The sequence below is a fragment of the Carcharodon carcharias genome, chromosome 5 (genome assembly GCF_017639515.1).
Source record: "Carcharodon carcharias isolate sCarCar2 chromosome 5, sCarCar2.pri, whole genome shotgun sequence".
NCBI lineage: Eukaryota > Metazoa > Chordata > Chondrichthyes > Lamniformes > Lamnidae > Carcharodon > Carcharodon carcharias.
In genome coordinates this window covers 62078400-62101166 of record NC_054471.1, presented here as the reverse complement: position 1 = coordinate 62101166, position 22767 = coordinate 62078400, and the positions used below count along the sequence as shown (strand labels likewise).

At 44.5% G+C, this 22767-nt stretch overlaps 1 protein-coding gene across 1 annotated transcript; it reads right to left on the bottom strand.

Moving 5' to 3' along the window:
- Nucleotides 1–1473: 1473 nt before the first annotated feature.
- On the bottom strand, nt 1474–14170 carry LOC121278202 (nuclear receptor subfamily 0 group B member 2-like). Its single transcript, XM_041188382.1, has 2 exons — nt 13572–14170; nt 1474–1926 (listed from the first exon to the last, which is right to left on the bottom strand). Exons 1-2 carry the CDS (start codon nt 14137–14139, stop codon nt 1679–1681), a joined length of 816 nt encoding a protein of 271 aa, XP_041044316.1. The 5' UTR covers nt 14140–14170; the 3' UTR covers nt 1474–1678.
- Nucleotides 14171–22767: the final 8597 nt, after the last annotated feature.

Below are 22767 nucleotides of genomic sequence, written 5' to 3'. Positions count from 1 at the left end.
CAATTTCCCAAAGACAGATATTAAACTAACTGGTCTATAGTTTCCTACTTTCTGCCTTCCCCAACCCCGCCCCCCCCAACCCTTTTTGAATAAGGGCGTTATATTAGCATTTTCCAATCCACTGGAACCTTTCCAGAATCCAGGGAATTTTGGAATATTATAGACAATGCATCCATTATCTCCACTGCCACTTCCTTTAAGACCCTGGGATGTAGGCCATCAGGTCCTGGGGACTTGTCATCCTTTAATCCCAGTAGTTTACTCATTACTTTTTCTCCAGTGATAGTGATTGTTCTAAGTTCCTCCTTCTTTATACCCTCTGCACTACCTGTTACTATTGGGTGGTACTAGTGTCCTCCACTGTGAAAACTGAGGCAAAATATTGATTAAGCATCTCTGCCATTTCTGCGTTCTCCACTATTAACTCCCCAGTCTCATCCTCCAAAGAACCAACATTCACTTCAGTTACTCTCTTTCCTTTTATATACTTGTAGAAGCTTTTGCTATCAGTTTTTACATTTTGCGTTAGTTTTCTTTCATAATTTACCTTTGCTCTTTTTATTATTTCTTTAGTAACCCGTTGTTAATCTTTAAAAGTTTCCCAATCTTCTAGCCTGCCACTGACCTTTGCAATTGTTATGCCTTAGTTTTTGCCTTTAAGCTATCTTTAACTTTCTTGCTTATCCATGGATGCTTTTTCTCCCTCTTACCATCTTTCTTCTTCATTGGGATATATTTTACTTGGGAGGAATTGAATATCTCCATAAATATCTGCCACTGTTCATCAACTGTCCTACTTTGTAGTCTTCCTGCCCAGTCCCCTAGGGCCAAATCTGCCCTCATGCCTATGTTGTTACCTTTGTTTAACTCCAGAACACTAGTGTGGGACTCAAGTTTCTCGCTCTCAAACTGAACCTGAAATTCCAGCATGCTATGATCACTCTTCCCTAGAGGCTCACTCAGCTGATTTCTGAGAAGAGGGTGGGTTGAACAGGTTGGGCCTACACATTCGAATTTAGAAGAATGAGAGGTGATCTTCTTGAAGCATATAAGATTCTGATGGGGCATGACAGGTTAAATGCTGAGAGGATGTTTCTTCTCATGGGGGATACTAAAACTGGGGACACCGTTTAAAAATAAGGGGTCTCGCATTTAAGATGGAAGTGAGGAGGGATTTATTCTCCCAGAGTTAGTGTTTGGATTTTACTTTCCCATCAAGCATCAGAAGCTGTGTCATTGAAGATATTCAAGACTGAGTATGACAGATATTTGATAAACAAGGGAGTCAAGGATTATATGGGGCTGGCAGGAAAGTGGAGTTAAGGGGACAATCAAATCAGCTGTGATCTTATTGAATGTCGGAACAGGTTCAAGGGACCAAATAGCCTACTCCTGCTCCTATTTCTTATGTTCTTATTATAGGTATTTTAAGAAAGATAACTTGGGAGAAGAAATGGTATGGAATGTAGATTAGTTCACAACTCCAATTTTATTAAAACAAACACATAAATAAACACTTGTTAATAACATGCCTCTGTGTAGATACAATAAATGATATTTACTATACATATTGCACAGATAGCTGCTACAGGGTTTGCTACATACACAACAATAAGTACATTCACATGTCACAAAAGTGTCAACAAGATTCAAGTGTAGAGGATAATATTCTTGCAAATCAATTCAGTTTTGCACACAGCATTTCCAAGAGCAATTCATTCATATTCACTTTGCCCAGGACTGGTCTGAAAAAGAGTTCTGTGACAGAAGTAGCGCTGACCATTCTAAGAGTGGAGAGAATCAGTAGAATTCGAGCAAACCTCGCTTGATCTCCATTGTTCACCATGCTGATGAATTCATTCAGAGTGTGCTGGGCTTCTTGCTGCAGGGCTAGGATGTACTGAGGCATCCTTAAACTAGGAATGTCTGTAATACAGGATAGTGAAGAGTTATTTAAAATGGAAGGAATTACACACATTTACAGTTACTCTGTGTTATGTTCTGAAACTCTTCGGGGTATAAATTTGTCTTTGGTGGTAGCACTAATGGGCAATACCATATGGGCTACCTGTTTTACTCCCGGTCCAATATTCAATTCAATTACAGTAAATGGGAATGAAACTCAAGTGTGGCACACAACAGGCAGCTGAAGCAATAAGTGACATTGTTACAGTCCAAGGTGAGTTTTTACCCCCTATACAGTAAACCTAAATCTCTTTTCTCTTCCTTTATCTCTGTTCTATTTAATTGCTGATGACCTGGCTGAGTTTAGGAATTCATCATATCAACAGTCATGATCATGAATCTTCATTATTTCATTAAGTGGTCAATACTTCCTTACTTTCAAGTGAAATATGCTGATTTTATAGTTTAAGCCCAATTTAAAACTAAGATGTGAAATTTGTTTGTTCAAACATTTTACGTTAAAGATGTTAAAGTAATGATTTATAAACAAAACTGGGCAAGCACTGTAGGAGCTCACTCCATCAGGAGGAGGTACCAAGCAGAGACTAGACACATCAACACAAGCGATGAGTGAGAGCATTGAAGATCCAGACACCTCAAGCTACTCTCATGAATTCCTCCTGGCTGGAGCATTAGGAATGCCTGGCACTGAATTGTTGGAGTGTCCACCTTTTCATTATATAAATGGTGCATTAATTGGAATGGAGTCTAAGAAAGAGAAGAGAAAAATACACAGCAAAATGGGAAGAAAAAATGTTTCTGGTTGGATCAGGCTGTGATATTTTTCTCCACACTCCCTCACAATGTTGGAAAATGTTTTAAAAATCAATTACTGAGTGTTTCTTGACATGATGGAGTAGAAATTTATTTGTGGTCATTTTAAATCGATTGATTGTTATGTTTGGGTCAGCCTGTGTAAGATAAAATAGATTTTGTTATGAGAGCGAGCATGGAAATTTCACCTTAAAGCATTAACAACTTCATTAATAAAAACACACAAAGCAATTTCTACACTTAAAATGACAAATGAACTTACAAGAGCATCACCTAACATTTTCAATCCTACTTTAACAGGTTGTAGTATAAGGGTGTTTGGCTTAGTAAGTTTTAATGTGGGAGTGGGGAAACAGTACCGCCCACATTATGATGTAGAGCCACATGATAATAAACTGTGTGTAGAGAGAGTCCGAGAGAAGTTGGCATGAAAATAGTAACTAGACAGTGCTATACCTTGGAGATATATATATAGTAGTGTGTTAACAATAAATGATTTCTGTTCAACCACACAAGCCTCCAGCCCTCTTAGTGAGATACTAAGCAACATGGTGGCAGCAAAGGGAGGACCTCAAAATAATAAGACATGAAACAGTAAAGAAACTGTAGCCTGACCTGAATGAAGCACACCTAATTTGAAAGCACAGCTGTAGATCACCTAAAAAAGCTCCATTGCATTGCCTAAAGGGCAAAAGAAAGATCCACTGCACAGCTGAAAATGACTCCACCAGAGTACGTGGCAATCTATTGCCAAACCTGATCAAATGCTAAGTTGAAGGACCCAGCCAGAACTCAAAAAGGGTGAGAAAAATATTACTAAAAGACTGAACTAACCTTCCAAAAATAATCAGCGCACTAATCAGGCAGAGCATGCTGATTGTTTAACCAATGCAGCTGGAAGAACGCTGCCGTCGAGTCTGGAGTCCGTACCATACCACGTGGCAGCCGAACTCGAATGAGTGGAAAAAAAAATTAAATCAGAAGGCAGAGCAAAAAAATCGCCTTCAAATCAATTTCATAAGCTCAAAGAAGCAAATCACTGGCAAAAACTGTTTATTTAAAAGGTTGCCAGCAGAGTTGCTAAGTTTTAAAGGCAGCTCTGAGATCACAACGGGAGCCCTCTGAAACCCAACAAGTGCAGGAAGAAGAGAAAAACAGTTACTGTGATGCCATCTTGATAAAAACTTGAAAGCTGTACTCCCCTGTTCTGAAAAAACAGAACAATTTGGGCTTGTGCAAGGGCCAAACCAGACATAAAATTGGGCATCATGGAGAAGAAAAATTTTAAATTACAGGATTACATCAGGATTAAGTAGAAAATCAGATGAAGTACAAGTTAATGCATTCTTGTACTTATTTGGTGAAATTGCCACCAAGGTAATCATAAGACAAGGTATAGATGAATCCTCAACCACATCTGGTGAGGTGTTAACAGCCTTTGATAAGTATTTTGAACTCCAAGTTGTGAAGAGCACAGACATTAATAAAACGTCTAGCACAATCCCAATACAGCACCAAAAGGGCAAGGAGACTCTAGGGTGAGAGAAACAATATCCAAGCAAAATACAAGATGGGCGCAGACCATGTCAGTGCAATGAAGTGTACGAGCCGAACAGTTTAGTGCAGAGGAAAGAAGAGGCTGAAAAGCAACCAAAAGGCTTAAAAATAGTGCTTTTTGAAAATGCTGACACAGTAGACAAATTACAACAACAGGTGATAGTGCGGAGTGGGCAGATGGCTGTGAATGAAGAAAGTTACATAATGTAACCCAAAAGCAATAAAACCTGCAAAAATAAAATTAAGCTATTCCGCAGGAAAATGTTTGTACATTGGAAGAACTCAACCAGAAGTACAGTCAAGCACAACAGCAGACAGAAAAGGTGCTCAAAGAAGTCGCTGCCCTGAAAAACTCTTTGAAGAATCAATACATGGCCTGGAGAAACATGTAGAGTTAAACAAAAATGTTGAATACTATCTCAGAAAAGCTGCTTTGGATCTTAAGTAGCGACAAAGCAATGCATGGAAGCGTAGTATGAGTTGGCAGTAGGCCAACAAGAAAATAAACAGTCAAAAGAACAGCCAATTGTTCTTCAAGATCAAATACAAAAGGAGTATGTAACCATTCATTAGCATGAAGAGATAAAGATTGCCTTGAACAGCAGAATGGAGGAACAGCAGAAAAACATGAGAAGATTCTATTGAATTACAAGAAAACTCAAGACAAAGCAATTGAGTTTCACAAAGAAAAGGAAAACCTGTTGAAGGACCCACTGAGAACCATTGAGTTGTTGAAAAATTACATGGCTGAAATGAAAATCAAGAACCTGGAATGTCAAGAAAAGGTTGGCCAGTTGCAAGAGAAAGTAAAAGCTCTCAAAGGATGTGAAGAGTCTCAGAAACAACTAGCAGAAGTAAAAAATTTAAAAATGTGAGCTTTAATGATAGCACAGAGGAAATAGGCTCTGCTGCAGAGAAACTGTTCAATGTACAGAACCAATTTTCACGTACAGCAGATGAGTTTGCTAATGAAAAATCAGAACTTGATGAACTTCAAATATCAGAAATCCCTGTTATGTATGGTGAAAAATTCCTGGAACAGGAAAAGGAATTACTAATGAATCAGAACAGTGGTTGAATGCAGAACTAACAACCAAAACTGATGAAATGGAACTTCATTATGAAAAGACCAATGAAATCCTTGAACTTCAATCCAATCTGAAAAACATGAAAGATGAGGTGTTCAGTATGCGAGAGGAAATCTAGACTTTAAAAGTAGATAAGGAAAATTCTAGGAAACAGCTTGAGGATCTAACAAGTGATTTGAAAGTGGCTAAGGAACAGTCATGGAACACTCATGGAAGCAAGACTCCGAAAAGAATTGAATGCCGAGGTGAAGTTGTTAAGCTTGTATAAGGGTTCCACAGATAACTGTGAAACAAAGGCAACTGAACTCCCCAGAGCAGCTGCTGAGCTGAGTAAAAGGATTAATTAGCTTGAAAACAAACTGGAAGATAAGAGAGTAAACAAATATTTGGCTAAAATTGTGGAACAAGTGGAAATGAAGGTTCAATTTTTGAAATGTCAACTTCCAGGAAGAACATGGCAGTCCCTATGGACAAAGAAAACCAGAGCCCAAACTATGAATGAACAGAGTGAACATTCCCTCCAGAAGGAACAGGATAATCCCATGGTATCCAATCAAAGAAGACGATGGTTGATAAAGAAAAACATAACACTAACAAATGCAATAGCGAACCAGATCTTAAAACCCACCTATTTGAAACAATAAGTACTATAATTTCAACTCCAAGCCAACAAAGTCAGCCCGAAGCAACTGAGACTACCACTCCTCCGAATGGGAAGAGAATGAGATCTGGAAGAGTCATAAAGCCTCCAGACTATCTGAATTTGTAAAGTCAGAGACTTGGCGGGGGGGAAGAGGTAGCATGGAAATATTATACTGTAAATATATTTGGGTAAAGACTTAGGGGGAGGTGTAGTGTAAGGGTGTTCAGCAGAGCAAGGGTTAATGTGGGACTGGGGAAACAGTACCACCCACATTATGATGTAGAAAGTCACATGATGGTAAGCTGTATGTGGATAGAGTTTGAGAGAAGTCAGCCTGAAGGTAGCACAGGTCTATTAACGTTTATGTTCAACCACACAAGACTCCAGACCTCTTAGTGAGATACCAAACAACCTTACAACACAGGATTCAATCAATGACACTTGAGCTATCTGCTGGAAGACAGGCAATATTGTTTTCATTATTGCAAAGGTTTGTATTGAATTTTTCCATCTATATATAACATTTATCAAATTCTATTATGATCTAACTTTCGAAGGATAAACTCAACATATTGAATAGATGTCAGTGAGGAAAGGGGAAGGTTTTTGCTATGTTTTCTTTTCAGTTAACACCCCATAGAAAGTACACTTGACCATCAAATATTAAAATGAAAAATAGGTAAAACATATTGTATGCAATCTAAAATCACTAATGATGTAGACGGTTGCATTATTCCCTCAAGTCAAGCCTTAACCCACCATAGTTACACCTGAATTTTCAGATAGCATTATTATAGTAATGAATACTTTTAATGCTTTCCTCTTAGTTCTCCCATGTTTTTTTTTCAAAATATCCATTATTGTCTTAGAGTACTAACTGGTAGACCTATGTGTGAGATCACCAGTTCACAAAATATATTGAGATGAAGAAGGCCATGCAGCTCATTCTAACTTATCCATCCAAAAGATCCATAGTTCCCTTATCACAACATCTCACTCTTTCAATGATGTGTTTTTTGCCACGACTAATATTCTTAAGGAGAGGATAAACAGCTAGACATTGTGGTTCACATTGGTACCAACGACATAGGCAGAAAGAAGGAAGAGGCCCTGAAAGCAAATTTTAGGGAGCTAGGTAAGACATTAAAAAGCAGGACCTCAGAGATGGTAATCTCCAGAAATCCACCAAGGCTGCGCAGTACTGAGCATAAAACTAGGAGATGATATAATAATTCTCATAATGTTATTGGAATATATTGTAGAGTGTCTGAATGTGTGTGTGTGTGTGTGTGTGTTTGTGTGTGAGACTTAATTGAATTAAAGACAGCTGGTCTGAAGGCTTTGATGTAAGAAGAGACGCTAGGTCCCAAATGCTAAATAGGTAAACATGGGTGAAGTTTTAGAATGTGAGGTGTAAAGGGAGCATTTTCATTTTTAAAAAAACCAGAGTAGCTTGAATTCAAAAGAGGGGGTGAAATGTTACACCTAGCCAGAAGAAGTTAAGAAACATTGTGTTTAATTATCCCAAAGATTACTGGTAAAATTAGTACTTGGGTAGATTTTTAATTTTAGAGAGGTAAAATCCAAAGACATAGTGAAACAATGGGAATTTGCATTCAAGGGGGGAAATATGTATAAAGGAAAGAAGGTTGTGTGTAAGCGCAGGCATTTTAAGACGTAATGCAAATGTGAAAAGCATCCAGCATTTAAGCCTCAAGCTTCTGTCCACAAGGAACCAAAGTTAAGAAAATTCACTTTTGACTTTGACTGTTCAGGGTATCGTGTTACTTTGCCTGGGTCTTTTAAAATCCATGGCCAGAATCTTCGGCTCAGCAAGCAGGGGCGGGGCCCACTCACTAACGCATAAAATGATGAGCGGTGATGTCGGGCATGTGTCCTGACGTCACTGCGCGTCATTCCGATTTTCAGTTTGGCAGGCGCGCACTGGAGTCAGCTGTGCACCCGCCAAACTGTCAAAGGTCTATTAAGACCACTTAAAAACTAATTAAACCACTGAACATAGCTGCCTGCCCAACCTTAAGGTTGGCGGGCAGGCAAAGAGCCCAGGCGGCCTTTGCTTTTTTCATGAAACCTCATCTATGGGCGGGATGATGTTTCATGAATAATTTATAAGTGAAATAAAGATTTTCATTAAAATTCATAGACATGTCCCAGCTCATGTGACACTTTCACATGAGGGGACATGTCCTAAACTTTTTTTCCTTCATTAAAATTTTTGAAACCAAAACTAAACTCCTTGAGGCAGCTCTTTGCCTCAGGGACATTTCTGCGCTCTTTCACACACATGTGTGCGAAAGAGTGCAGGCCCCAACTCAGCCTACTCCCCCTGCTCAGCACTTCTGTGGGCCTTAATTGGCCAGCCCACGTAAAACGGTGGATTGGCTGCACCCACGCCCACTCCCGCCTAATCCCCTCGACGGAGAAAATTCTCCCCTATGTGTTTTACTGTTGCCTTAATGGAGGTTAGATTAATCAGGGGAGCTAGGAGTTATCATAATAGTAATTTGTAGACCTCCTTATGTGCTTAAAATTATTTCTTTTATTAATAAATGTTGGATTTAGTTTTGTAAAAACCCTCTAAGACTCAGTGGACTTATTACTACTGAATTCAAGGCATGAATCTCAAAATAAATATACAAATTGCAAAGCAGTTGTAGCAGTTGTTTCAAGTTTCCCTTTAGGATTTGAGCAGCTCAGCATTTACCATCGGCTGTGCCATAACAGAGGTTAGAGCTGATGAATTCATGCCTGGAGAGATGGTGTACCAGGGAGAGATTCAGATTGCTGGGGCATTGGGACTGATTCTGGGACAGGTGGGTCCAGTACAAGCCAGGCGGTTTGCACCTCAGTAGGGTGGGACAAGTATATTGCTCTGAAGAAGTCATACAGACTCAAAACATTAACTCTGGGCAGAACTTTCCATGCCTCCTGGCAACGGGTATGTTTGGAGGTTTGTGCAAACAATATGGCACAAAGACCAAAAATTGGTTTCATGACATCGTGAAACCAGTTTGCAATCGCCCGCTCTGCCCCTGTCAATGGTGGGGCACTTTTCCCGTCGTCGGACGTCAGGAACCTCATTGTAATATCTCTGAATATCATTATAAGCTCAGCTTGCTGGAATCATCCGTCCAAGCTGGATCATCCAAGCACGTCGGCAGGAAAACACACCACTGCATAACCTGTCTTGACAAGTGTGACATGCCGAAGTTGGGGCTTACTGTCAGGGCCTTGCTCACGACATGGACATCCAAGGAGCAGAAGGTGCTGGAGACTGACAGCAACGGGACCCTGGAGGAACGTTCATAGCATGCTGGGTGGATTTTTATGGACATGGCTCTGCCGCGAAGCAAGACGCGGAAGTTGGAATGTCACAGTTAAGGGTCTGCTCACAATGGATGATGGTGGAGGAAGGAGTTCCAAGAGGGGAAGGATTTCCAAGGGAGGAAGGAGAGCGATGGGCAGGATGTCCCTGGTGAAGGTGCAAGGGAAAGCTCTGCTGAGTCCGTGACTGCCTCCTGGGGAGCGACCTGAGGGTAAAAGTGGTAGGAGGGAATGATGAGAATCACAGAGGGCAGAGTGAGGCGGTAGGATGGGAGGGTGCGGGTGTAATTTTATCAGTAGAAGGGTCGGCGAGGGTGGTTGGTGGGGACTCAGAGACAGGCATGGACCCTGGGGGTGGGAAGGAGGAGGTCAGGGAGGTTAATATGGATGGGGGTGGGATTTTCAGGTAGAAAGGGAATGCGCATGCTTACTTGGACATCCCCGAAAGTAAATGGTTGTGGCTGGTAGGTGACAGTGGGAATGTGGAAGATGATGCTGGTGGTTGACAGTGGTGGGGGAAAGGAAATGGGTGACTGGGGGAGGGGAAGGACCGTGGACCTGAAGAAAAATGCTAGACACACCATGCTGGCTAAATCGAAAGTAAAATAAGAGTCGTGGTGGGCAAAAACAGGTGTTGCATGGGAGTGTGGTCAGTGAGTGGGTGGAGATACAGGTCAGCACAAATGGACAACTGAAAGAGAACCTCAGCAGGCAGCATTGAAAATGCTCAAGCCATTGAGATGAGTGTGATGTGGGAAGGATCCATGTGCATTGGAGAGTGTTTACATGAGGCTCCTAAAGGCCCCTGCCACACACCCACACTTCTCCCTCCAGAATCACTTGTGGGCTGGCTGCGTGCAGCTGAACTGCTAGTCGGTGGGGGAAGTAGGGGGGGTGGGGGATGCAGTGGGAGGACTCGCGAAGCCTGTCAATGAAGCTGAAAGCCACCATTACACATCATTCAGTGAAAGTGAATATATCTCCAGATTGTAAAGTGACAAAATGTGTTCACCTGTGTAACCAACTGTGATCAGAATCTCTTGACTTTTGAACGCCTTAGTCTTCTAGGTGCTGCCCTGATATCTGCAGCAAGTGGGGGAGACAGCCCATGCAATGGTTGGCTTTGTACCTCTGATGACTTTGGCATGGGTCCTCTGGAGAGCCAAGGCCTTAAGGCCCCGGCTTGCTTTCTCTGTCCTCCTGTGGACCAGCTACTCCCTCTGCAGTGACAGAGGATGAGGTTGAAGGGGTTACAGGCAAAGGGGACTTGGAGGTAGATAACAGCCTCTGAGATTCCCAAGTCGATGACCCAGGAGTGTCCACCTGCCGCTCCTCCTCCTTTTGGGTGCCCAGGGGCCCCAGCTTGACTGGATACAGGTGCGGTGCCAGAGGATTGGAGGACTGCTAATATTGTACCTTTGTTTAAAAATAGACCGAGGGATAGACTGAATAATTATAGGCCATTCAGTCTGACCTCGATGGTGGGCAAATTGTTGGAATCAATTCTAAGGGACAGCATAAACTGCCGATAAGGAAGGCATGGATGAATCAAGGACAGTCAGCATGGATTTGTTAAGAGAAAGTCATGTCTTGACCAATTTGATTTTTTTTCTGAGGAGGTAACAGGGAGGACTGGTGAGGGTAGTGTAGTTGATTTGGTCCACATGGATTTTAGCAAGTCTTTTGCCAAGGTCCCACATGGCAGACTGGTTAAAAAAAATAAAAACCCATTCAATCCAGGGAATGTAGCAATGATTTGGATGTAAATGTAGGGGAATAATCAAGAAGTTTGCAGATGACACAAAAATTGGCTGCACTGTGTATAGCAAGGAGAATTGCTGTAGACTGCAGGAAGATGTCAATGGACTGGTCAGGTGGGCAGAAAAGTGGAAAATGGAATTCAACCCAGAGAAGTGTGTGGTGATGCATTTGGGTAGGTCAAACAAGGCAAAGGATTACATGATAAATGGGAGGATGGTGAGAGGTACAGAGGAAGCAAGAGACCTTGGAGTTAATGTCAATAGATAGATCCCTGAAGGTAGCAGGACAGGTTGTAAGGTGGTTAAGAAGGCATATGGAATCCTTTAATTTATTAGCTGAGGCATAGAATATAAGAGCAGGTTATGCTGGAACTATTTAAACAATAGTTAGACCACAACTTGAGTACTGTGTGCAATTCTGGTCACCTCATTATAGAAATGATGTTGCATTAGAGAAGGTACAGTGGAGATTTATGAGGATGTTGCCAGGACTGGAAAATAGCAGCTATGAGGAAAGATTGGATAGGCTGGGGTTGTTCCCCTTGGAACAGAGAAGTTTAAGGGAAGGTTTGATTGAGATGTGCAAAATTGTGAGGGGCCTGGATAGAGTGGATGGGAAGGGCCTCTTTACTTTACCAGCGATGTCAGGGACTAGGGGGCATAGATTTAAAGTGATTGGTAGAAAGACCAGAGGGAATATAAGGACATTTTTTTTTTCACCCAGACAGTTGCGGGGATCTGGAACTCACTGTCTGAGAGGGTAATAGAGGCAGAAACCCTCAGCTCATTTAAAAGGTATCTGGATATGCACCTGAAGTGCTGTAACCTGCAGGGCTATGGACCAAATACTGGAAAATGGGATTAGGTGGGTCCTTTTTCAGCCAGCACAGACACAATGGGCCAAGTGGCCTCTTTCTGTACTGTAAATTTTCTATGTTTCTATGATTCTATTCTACCCATTTCATGTGTTGATCACTGTTTGAGTGAAGAAGGGTATCCTTATATTAGTCCTAAGTTTGCCTTTTTCTGGTTTGAACTTGTCATTCATTTTGTCCTAAAGTTGTCGCCTAGTTTGAAATAGTTTTCCAGATTTATCTTTTTTTATGCCACTTCCTTTACAATATAGCTATCACCTGCTTTAAAAGCTGAGAAGCCCAAGTGTCTATATTATTTCCAACACACCCCTGGCTGGCCTCTCCTGTTCTATCCTCCTTAATCATGAAGTCAGCCAAAGCTCTGCTGCCCATGTCCTAACACACCAAGTCCTTGTGCTCACTCCCAGTGAAGATTTAAAAATTCTCACCCCTGTTTTCAGATCCCCTCCAAGGCCTCGCCTCTCCCTATTTCAACAATCTCTTCCAGCCCTACAACCCACCAAGATATCTGCATTCTTTCAATTCTGGCCTTTTGAGCATCCTTGATTTTAATCACCTCAACTTTGGCAGTCATGCTTACAGTTGCCTAGTCCCTAAACTCTAATATTCCATCCCTAAACCTCTCTGCCTCTCTTCCTCTCTTTCCTCCTTTAAGACGCTCCTTAAAACCTACCTCTTTGTCCAACCTTTTGGTCAGCGGCCCAAATACTTCTTTATGTGACTCAGTGTCTAATTTTGTTTGGTAATGTTCCTGTGAAGCATCTTGGAATGTTTTACTATGTTAATGATGCTATATAAATACAGGTTGTTGTTGCAGCTGTTGTTGTATGCCTCTTTTCAAGCCAGGGCTTGAATGCTCCTGCTGTGCCTAGTGGCAAGATCTGAACTTAGAAGTCAAGGTTAGACTAACGAGAGCACTACAGAATCTCAGCATGATTTTCCCTGATTTTGGCTGTTTTGGTTATGTGTCAGAACTTAATTTGTGATGTTGTTTCAGATAATCATTAAGATTGCAGCATAGGAAAAGGCCACTTAGCCCATTGTGCCAATGAAGGTGCTGAAGCTATCTACTGTACTTACATTTTCCTACTCTTTCCCTTTATCCTTTTATTGAATCTCAGCCTGTATTAATATTAAGCCCTTTGCTTACTCCTCTGGCTTCCACCAATGTCGCTCTGAAAGTTTGCAGGGCAAGCCTGAGTGACTTTTCTTTCCGTTACTCCATATGTTTAGCCGACACAATATGCTTTGCCAATCTTGCCACATTGTGAGGATTATCAGCATGCTGAAGGATGGTAAATAGTTGTGAACAGACGGGCCTGAACCGCTATAGCACTCCTAATAGCTGAACCGGGAATATTCTCGACTGTTCAGCGGAAGACCATCAGATCCAATGCAACAATTGGAGACAATTTTCTGAGTGCAGATGGTTTAACCAGACTAGGAGCAACATGAGGGACAATTGCATGGTTTCTTTTTATAACATTTATAGAGTTCTCCATTTTATGAGTAAGATTTTTTTTAAAAAGTCAGCATTGTTATTGCAATTCTGTTTCTTTCTTACCTGGATTGAAAAGGGTGATGCCTTTGAGATATGCATATTCTTTGGTGCTGATATCCATGTTCCAGAGCTTCATAAGAAATATCTTCACTCTTTGAACTTCTGCCAGAGTAGGGACATTCAAGGCTGTCTCCTGGTTCTGTCCATCCATCACTTTCTGATTCAAGAGAATCTTTCTCAGCAAGCTGGGTGCTACAGCTTCAGCCACCTCAAAGTCTACTCTTTCTTGAGCTAAGCCCAAGACAAAGAGCGGAGCCCAGCAATCCTGCACCAGCAGGACCTGATCCCCTTCAGGTAGCTGGCAAAATGAAGGCAAGTTTTTAATGAAATTCAAAGTCTTTAGCAGCACTTCCGAGGCCAGTCTGCAAGTGAGTTCTGGCGTTTTGAGGACAACTTTTCTTCCAAACTCACAGGAGCACCCAAGAGCTGAGGGGTGGTGGTGGTGTCGATAGTGACACCAGTTTGATTCGCTGGAATGATCTTTGTTGAGAATGCTGTAGAGTATGCTACTGTGTGATCCCTGGCCACAGTGACATTTATCAAAACTTACTGACTGGGATACACAAGCCATTTTTAACTGCCTGCAACCCTTCTGAATCTTATCTGCCTTCACAGTCACTGAACTCTGCTTTTATAAGCTCAGCGTAACCCTTGCTGTAAAAGTACCTTGAACTTCAACTGCAAAGCCAGGCGTGGCTGATTATTTCATTTTTTTTTTCTACGTTGATTGGTTACCTGATTTCTCTGAATGGCAGGAATGGTGAGAGCTTTATCTCTGCAAGGTTAATAGAGGATATATTGTTGGTCATCAAGTATACTGCTGTGAAGGAGACATCCGTACCTTGGTACCAATGACCTCCTCAAGCTGCCAATTTAGATGATGTAATTCTTTTACAGTCACGGGAGTTTTATCAAATTCACGCTGTCCTTGACAATAGCCAAGCCAAAAATGCAACGTGTTCGTATCTGTCAGTTCCATTTCCTTTGGAAGTACTGAAATTATCTTGGTGCCAATATTTGAAAGTTAAGATTTAAACCATAATGTGTGGCTGAAAATATGGCAGTCAGTAGTGCAACTGCTCTGGTACATTGAACCTTAGAATTTTGCAATGTGAGTTCACATCCACAGCACCCCAAAATGGAAACTGTTAGTTTTAGTTCCTCCAGCTGGGGGAAGGTACAGAGCAAAGGCCAAGAACTTTCCCTAAGATTGGGGAAATCACAGGGGCAGAGATCAAGGGTTCCTTCATATACCTTGCAAAAATGTTTATAAGTGATGTTGGAAACAAGTCAGCTACCTATTGAGACAAGATTATTAGGATTTAAAAGTGCAGGGTGTGCCACTATGGGCAGAGTTTTCCAAGCCTGTAGATGGCAGACTTGATAGGTGGCGTGCGTGTAAAATATGGCGTGACCCACTTCACCACGGCAGGTCACAATCGTCCACTCTGCCCGCCAACAGCGGGCCGCGTTTCCCACCATCGGTCGGTGGGGAGCTAATTGTTTAACATTAGAATATGATTAAAAGGCCATCCCACCAGGCTCTTGGAAACCCACAGTATCATCCGTCCAAGTCGGCAGGAAAGCATGCTGAAGTGTTTCACAACATCACGCAGGCAACGCACACTAAGTGGCCTTCACTTTGGGGGAACTGAGATGAGTGAGCGGCAGCGTTCAGCACAGCTCGCCAGTTGTTTACAGGTCTCAAGGACGCCAGGGAGCGGGGACAACTGATGCCTGGCCCCGGAAGCAACTGCTGAGGAGGGCGGGTGAGATGGTGTCCAGGGGCAAGTGCTGGCCAGCCTTGGAGGCGACTGCTGAGGAGTGGAGGGGGTTCAAGTGCTGCCCTGGCGCTGCATCACACACACAGGCAATTGAGTTGGGGGGGGGGGGGGGGCGGGGGTGCAGGGTAATTGAGGGGAGTTGCCATGCCTTAGGGACACCTGTATAAACTGACCAAGCCTCTGCAACTGAGACAGATCAGACACAGAGACAGTGAAATGATTGGGGTCATATCCCCTAGCCTGCCCGCTCATGCAAGCAACATGAGGCACCAAAGGGCCACCAAGCATTCCTTTACCCCCTGCCCCCCCTCCGCCACCCTCCACACAGCCTTCGAGTCCGTCACCACTTTATTGGACAGCGGAGCAGTTGGACTGCATACATTGTACAATATCCGCGCCAACGCTGGCCATGTAGCAGTCACTGCTGGAGGCGCTCACAGCCCCTCGTAATCTCAGCATCCTGGTTTAGACCAGTGTCCCCCATGTCAAAGGTTGAAAGGGCAGCCATGCAGCACACTCGTCTCTGGCCATCCAAGGAGTGACCAGCACTCTCCAGGAAGCAGTAAGGGGCAGTCACACCCGGCCAGGAAAGGTGCTAAGTACAGCCATGATAACCACTTCTGTCTCTCTTTCATACTGCAGGAGGACCAAGTCAAGATCCTGCCTGTATGCCTGTTGGCCTACAGAGACTGTAGAAAACGGAGGAGCGAGTGACTGAGGCTCCTGGCTGTGCAAAGGCAGGAGCAGCAACCTCATGAAGAAGGGGCAGCAGTGGCTCCTGCACACACTGCCCAGGAGCGACAGTGAGCCATGGCTGGTAGGCGCCTAGTGACATCCAGGTTCTATGGACGCCACCTGCCATTGCTGCAGATGACTGAGAACCAGTGTCGCTGATGACTGCACATGTCTAGGGACCTGGTGGCTCACATCTTTCACTTACTACAGGACTTGGCGCCAAGGGACATGGAGGGCATCCACTGCCAGTGGCTGTGAAAGTGACCGTGGTGCTCAATTTCTATGCCAGTGGCTCCTTTCAGGCGTCCACAGGTGACCTCTGTGGGATTTCACAATCTGCCACCCACAAATGCATCCATGATGTCACAGATGCCATTTTCTCCATGGCACACAACTTTGTGCATTTTGCCTGGGACCGGGACAGCCAAGATGCAAGAGCCATTGGATTCGCCCTGATCTTGGGTGTCCCATAGGTGCAGGATACGATTGACTGCACTCTTGTGGTGCTCAAGTCTCCATCGTTACACTCGGTGGATTTGCATCAACTGCAAAGGCTTCCACTCACGGAACATGCAGCATCAGAAACACATCCTGCAGGTATGCGCATGGTTTCCAGGGAGTGTGCACAACACCTACACCCTGAGTCGCTCGCAGATCCCTTCCAGGGTCCACAGAGGCTGTAGGGATGGCTCCTTGAGAACAAGGGCTACCAGCAGAGGCCGTGGCTGATGACACTGTGCAGCGGCCTCAGACTGAAGCAGAGCGACACTATAATGAGGCTCATGCTGCAGCTCACACCTTGGTGGAGCAGACCGTCAGGATGCTGAAGATGCAGTTCCAGTGCCTGGACCAGTCTGGTGGAGCCCTGCAGTACAGTCTGCAGAGGGTGTCGCGCATCGTCGCAGTCTGCTGCGGCCTTTACAACCTGGCACTGCCATGGGGAGAGGAGCTGGCTAAGGAGGAGATGAAGGAGCTGCACATCTCCTCCTCCTCCGAGGATGCTGACGGGGATGAGAGTAAGGGGTTCCTCGGTGGTGACGATGATGGGGATGGCTAGGCGAGGGAGGCATACTTGGGAGGCCCTCAAAGCTGCCAGATTTGTGGAGGATGATGACGACATGCAGTGAGGTGACCCCATAGATCCTCACATCGCAGTTGTGAACATTTGACTCCAGCCTGGCTTATCGCAGCGTTAATACCCTCTGTGAGAATGGTCCTGTCATGGAGATACATTGGAGGACCTAGTATTCACTCGATCACAGGAGGACGATGACAACATGTAGTGAGATACTCCATAGATCTTCACATGGCCTCTAAGAATGTCTGACTCCTCTCTGACCAAGAGCTGCTCACTTGCGCTCCATGATCAGGGACATCTCAGAGACACAGCCATGAAACTTTAGAAGCATCTGATACTGTGTCCGCCTTCAGTGACTCAGCCCTTCAGGAGCTGATGCACAGCATCACTGGTCACAGATGTTGGTGTGATGGCGACCAGTCCCACCTTAAGGGTGCTGAGAGCAGACAGAGAGTATGAGAGAACTCTGTGGCACATTCTGGCAGCAATGACCAGCATCGCTGAGGTGCAGGCATCAGTAATGTTTCCAGGGAATGTGAGGCTGGACCATCACTTTGGTCTGAAGGCTGCACAGAGCACAGGGAAGAGGCCCTGGACTGAGACACCTGCCTTTATCTTGTGCAGAAACATTTCACATCTGAGCGACAAGAACAATACTCATCAGAACAAGGAGCCATAGGTAGGGTGACATTCTTAGGAGTTTATTGACAATAGTGAACAGTGTGTACAAGTGATCAACACCCACGGCCAGGCTGTGCAATTACTTTTACCTAACTCTCCTAACCCTGCCACTACATCTTGGTGCTCCCCACACATCTACAGCAGAGGTGGAAGCAGCCTGCTGACCATGACACCCTGTCTGTGATGACTTTGTTGAGCGTCCTCTGGAGGGTCAAGACTTGAAAGGCCCTGGCCTGCTTTCGGGGTCCTGCTGTTTGGCAGGGACACCCTCCTCGGTCTGTGAAGCTGGATCTGCGGAGGTCACAGGAAGAGCGGATTCGGATGGGTCAGTCACTCCCAGAGTCACTTGGGTGGATGGCCCCTGAGTGTGCACCTGCTGATCCTCCTCCCTATGGGTACCCGAGGGCCCCTGGCTGACTCCATGAGCAGAAGGAATGGGTGGCGTGAGACTAAGCTGCCCAGCACCCTTCTCATGTACACACTGTTGGAGACCAACTCTGGCATTAGCAATGGAGTCAAGCCCGCGCAGCAGTGCAGGAGTGATGTCCTGGACCAAGGTCTCCATGGTGGCAGCCACCATGCCAGTGTTGACCTCAGTGCATTGCAATGCTGGCGCTATCACCTCAGCCTGAAGACGGACAGACTCCTCCATCTTGCCTTGTAATCTGAGGAGTTCAGCGGACATCCCTTGCTGATGTTCCCTAGCTTGCCTTTGCAGCTCCAGCAACTGTGACATGACCAAGTCCAGAGGTTTGTCATCTGACTCGGACTCAGCAAATTTCTAGCCTCCAGGAGTCCTCTGAGTGCCGGGGACCTGGGAAGTCCCTACCTCTGCCTGCAGTGGATCAGAAAGTGCGATGTACTCACTCACCAGATTGTGATCCCAAGGCTACTCTAAAGCTAGGCCCCACCGAGGTGTTTCTGCGCTGGTGGAGGGTATGGGTGAGCGCTGCGACAGGACTTCAGTGAGGGTGCCTTCGGAACTTGCTTGAAGGCTCTGGATCGTGGACTCCGTCTGCTGCTTCCCAGAAGTGCCTGTGAAAGCAAGGAGAGATAATTAGTGCATGCAGTGGCCTGTGAAAGAGGACACATCACTCAAGGCATGGTTGTCTGATGGATATTGCACTAGTGGACCCTCATTTGGTAGAGCAGCACTGACCTCACCATCAGCACAGGACAAGTCCTTGTCATTGCTGGCCAGCTGGATGGTTCTGTTTTCGAATTCTGTCAAAACTTTGATTTCTGGCATCCTTCCATCTGTCTGCGACCTTTCCCTCCTGTTGTGAGCCAGTTTGTGCTGCATGCATAGAGATGGGGAGGGCTCCTCAGGACTCCTGCCAGGCCAGATGATAAGTATGCCTGGCCTCTGTGGGTGGTGAGTGGTCTCATGGATGGGATGAGGACAATTACGGTGTGTGTGAAAAAGTGAATGGTAATGTCTCTTGCACTGACAGTGAGTGAGGGCCCTGTGGATGTGTGATGGATTTGTGAGTGTGAGAGTTGGGAGTGATGAAAAGAGTGACTTACCCTGGCAGAACGGAGGAGATCACTCATTCTTTTGCAGCACTGGGTGGCTGTCCTCCTCTGCAGGGTGTTCGTGCTGACCACCACTGCCACAGCCTCCCAACCTGGGTTGGTGACATTGCTGCCCATCCTGCGGCCAGAGTGGGGCTACAGCAAATCCCCACAGGCCTCCATGGCATCCAGCAGTCGCTTGAGGGACCCATCGTTGAAGCAGAGGGTTGCAGTCTTTTTGCCTTTGCTGGCCATGTCTCCCAGGCAGCAGTGGTGAGCTGGTGGCAGAGTGCTTTGCTGGCAGCTGCCTTTTAAAAATAGTGGCTGGCGTGATGGCAAGTGGGTGAATGAAAGCTGCCCGCCATGGAAACAGCGTGTTTCCTGGGAATGCATAAATAATGAGGCGGGCTTGGGAAGATACGGCAAGACCATTTTCATTGGCGGGTAGGACTCCATTTTACCAGCTCGCTAACACACTTAGTGCAATTCTGGGAAAATTCCACCCTATGGATCAGGTTATAAAGCAAATTCAGCTACACAGCCCAGACTTCATCATGTTCCATTCCAGTTAGTTATGATCTAACATGTAGGCCTAACCTGAACCTTGTATAATTGGAGCATGACTACAATATATCCTCTTAAAAAAAAAGAGAAGCAGGAGTAGGCCACTCAACCCTTCGAGCCTGTTCCACCATTCTCTAGGGACATGGCAAATCTTCACCTCAATTCTACCACTGACCAGAAAATCCAGGCCAAAGTATCATAGCAATATGCTGCAGTTACTCATTAATGTTAGTTTATTTGTACTCTGAGCCATGCTGAAATATCACCATCCCACAGGTATGAATGACTCCATTCATTCAAAAATCCTTAATTGTAAACATTTGCACCTACAATGAAAAAGGAAAGAAATAGATGAAAGTTCAGATGAAAGAGAATTGTACTTTACTCAATCTTGACAAAGAGCAGTATGGCCACTGGAGATCGACAAGACCACTCAATGCCCCTCAACTCCTTTATCTACAAATTAATAATTCCGGTGATAAGCAAAAGAAATTGCTAGGCCTGGAAATATGAAGTAAAACAATTCCAGCAACTCAGTGTTTCCCACCAGAAGGTCCGAGGACCCAGGAGGACCTGCTAATTGAATCCAGCCACCTTAGCTGATTAAACCTCATTGGTTTTCATCTGGATCTGAAAAACTGAGGCTTTGTCTCAGAGGAGGTAGGTCAGGAAAAGAAAAAAATGAAATTGGCTACCTTCTTTACCTTTAGTCACCTAACTTGCTCAATTAAATTTACAGGAATCAGAGAGAAGCCTGTCTCAATTTGCTCTGCCTATAAAAAGAGCATCACATGTGATGTTGAAGGAGCCTGAAGGAGGAAAGGGAAATGTAACTGTATTGGGAAAAGTTTTATTTTTTAAAAAATAGTTATTTGGTTGCAAATTCACAGAAGACCCTATGCTCTACAACATCTGATGGTGTGTACAGTATACAGCTCTCTCCTTTGTTTGACGTTTCATCATGGACAAAGTCCAAGACCAATATATGTTTGCTTTGGCTTCCTATTGGAAGCAATGTGCATATTTATTTCCTAAAAGGCAGAGCAGGTTCTGGCTAAAGATAAGCTACTGTGTCTGACCTATAATGCACTTTAGTACGTGCATCCTAGCTCACTGCAAGTAGCTCTTTATCACTGTTGTCCATCAGCGAACATTTATAATGAATCCATAAATGGAAACGTGATCTCCTTTCTGAAGGCTGTTATTTCCTGATCAAGCTGTAATATAATATAAATTTCCACCTACATGCCAGGTTCAGTGAGAAGCATGAGGAGTGAATCTAAATAAATTAAATCTTCAAATTGATTTGCAAATTGTTAAATGTTTTTGGAAAATTAACTTCAAAATATTCAAATGTGACTACTGATTGCATTTTCAGCCCAATGGAAGCAATAGTTCCAAGGGCACAAATTATTTACCTTATTGGCATTAATACAGAAAACATAATAAGTTCCAGATGATGGAGGTTCCTGGGAAGGGAGGGCTGGTGAAGGACAGTGGGATGGCAGCTGGCAACAACTTGCAGGAATGCTATTGAGCCAAGAAGAGCACTCCTGTTCCTACTCTGCATTCAAAAAAAGCGAAGCTTTTACTTACCTTTGGTGGCCAGTTTTTAGGCTACATCCACAGCAGGCAAATTAGGGCTGACACATGTTCTGCTCAGGGCAGTTCAAGTTCCCTGAAGTATGTAAAGACAGGTGTTAGCACCTCTTTAACATGGCAAGGAGCCTAATGCATATTTCAGGCAGCCACACATGATGGCTGAGAAACATCTGACATTAGATATGGCATATGGCATTAGATGTTTTTCAGGTCATCTGGGAGCCCAGGACACCCTGTGAAAATGGTAATTTTTGCCTCTGTACCCTGTTTGTAAAACAAGGCTAGCGATGAGCAGCTTTTACCTACCATTTCTCCAGTCCCAACAGAATATTGAGACTCCATAGATGGGCGACCACCCAACCCACCTCCCAACCACCCCCCCATCCCTGGTGGTAATGGCTGCCCAGCACCAATACCCTTCCAGAACTCACCAACCACCCTGCCCCCACTGCCATTGCTGGGCTGCTGCCCTGATGACCCCGATCCCACTTATCTTGGTCCAAGGGTAGCATCCACACTGCTTATCTGGGCTGTGTACATTCCCAGCAATGGCCACTGCTCCTGGTGGTGCTGCTGGGACTGAAGAGCTGCTGGTCCTTCAATTGGCTGGTACCTCTTGGAGGTGGGATCTTGTCCCTTTAAAGAAACGGGAACTCTAACTGCAGCTCATTAGCTGCCTGATGGATGTAAAATCAGGTCAGGGCCCCCAGAAGCTGTCGAGGCGGAATTGCCCCAGCTTTCCAGCCCATCATTGGGGCCACTACCGCACTAACAAAATCCCAGCATATGAGTCTAAGACTGCTTGTACATTTCGCATATCTATCTTGCCATTCATTCGTTAATTTCTCAAGGACCAATACAACAATTCCCAACACACAACTGGGTTACAAAGCCCTCTTTTTCTGCTTGTTCTTTCCAGAATTTTTTTTTTTTTTGCCTTTGTTATGACCGGTTCCCGGGCGAGGTTCCCCCAATTTGTTATGATTTTGGATGAGGTACCCCAAATTGTTATGCTCCCAGGTGAGGAGGGATGAACTGGCTCCCTTTCTTTATTCAACCCCTCAGGTGGTCACAACAAGGTTAATTTAAAAAGGACACCTTCCCTCATGGATACCTATTCCCAGTCCAAATGTATTTATGGGCAGAATTTTACATCCCACTGGCAGACATGCGCCTGACCCAATCGGGTGTAAAATAACACACGATGATGTTGCACGATATCGATATTTCGGTCGGCGGG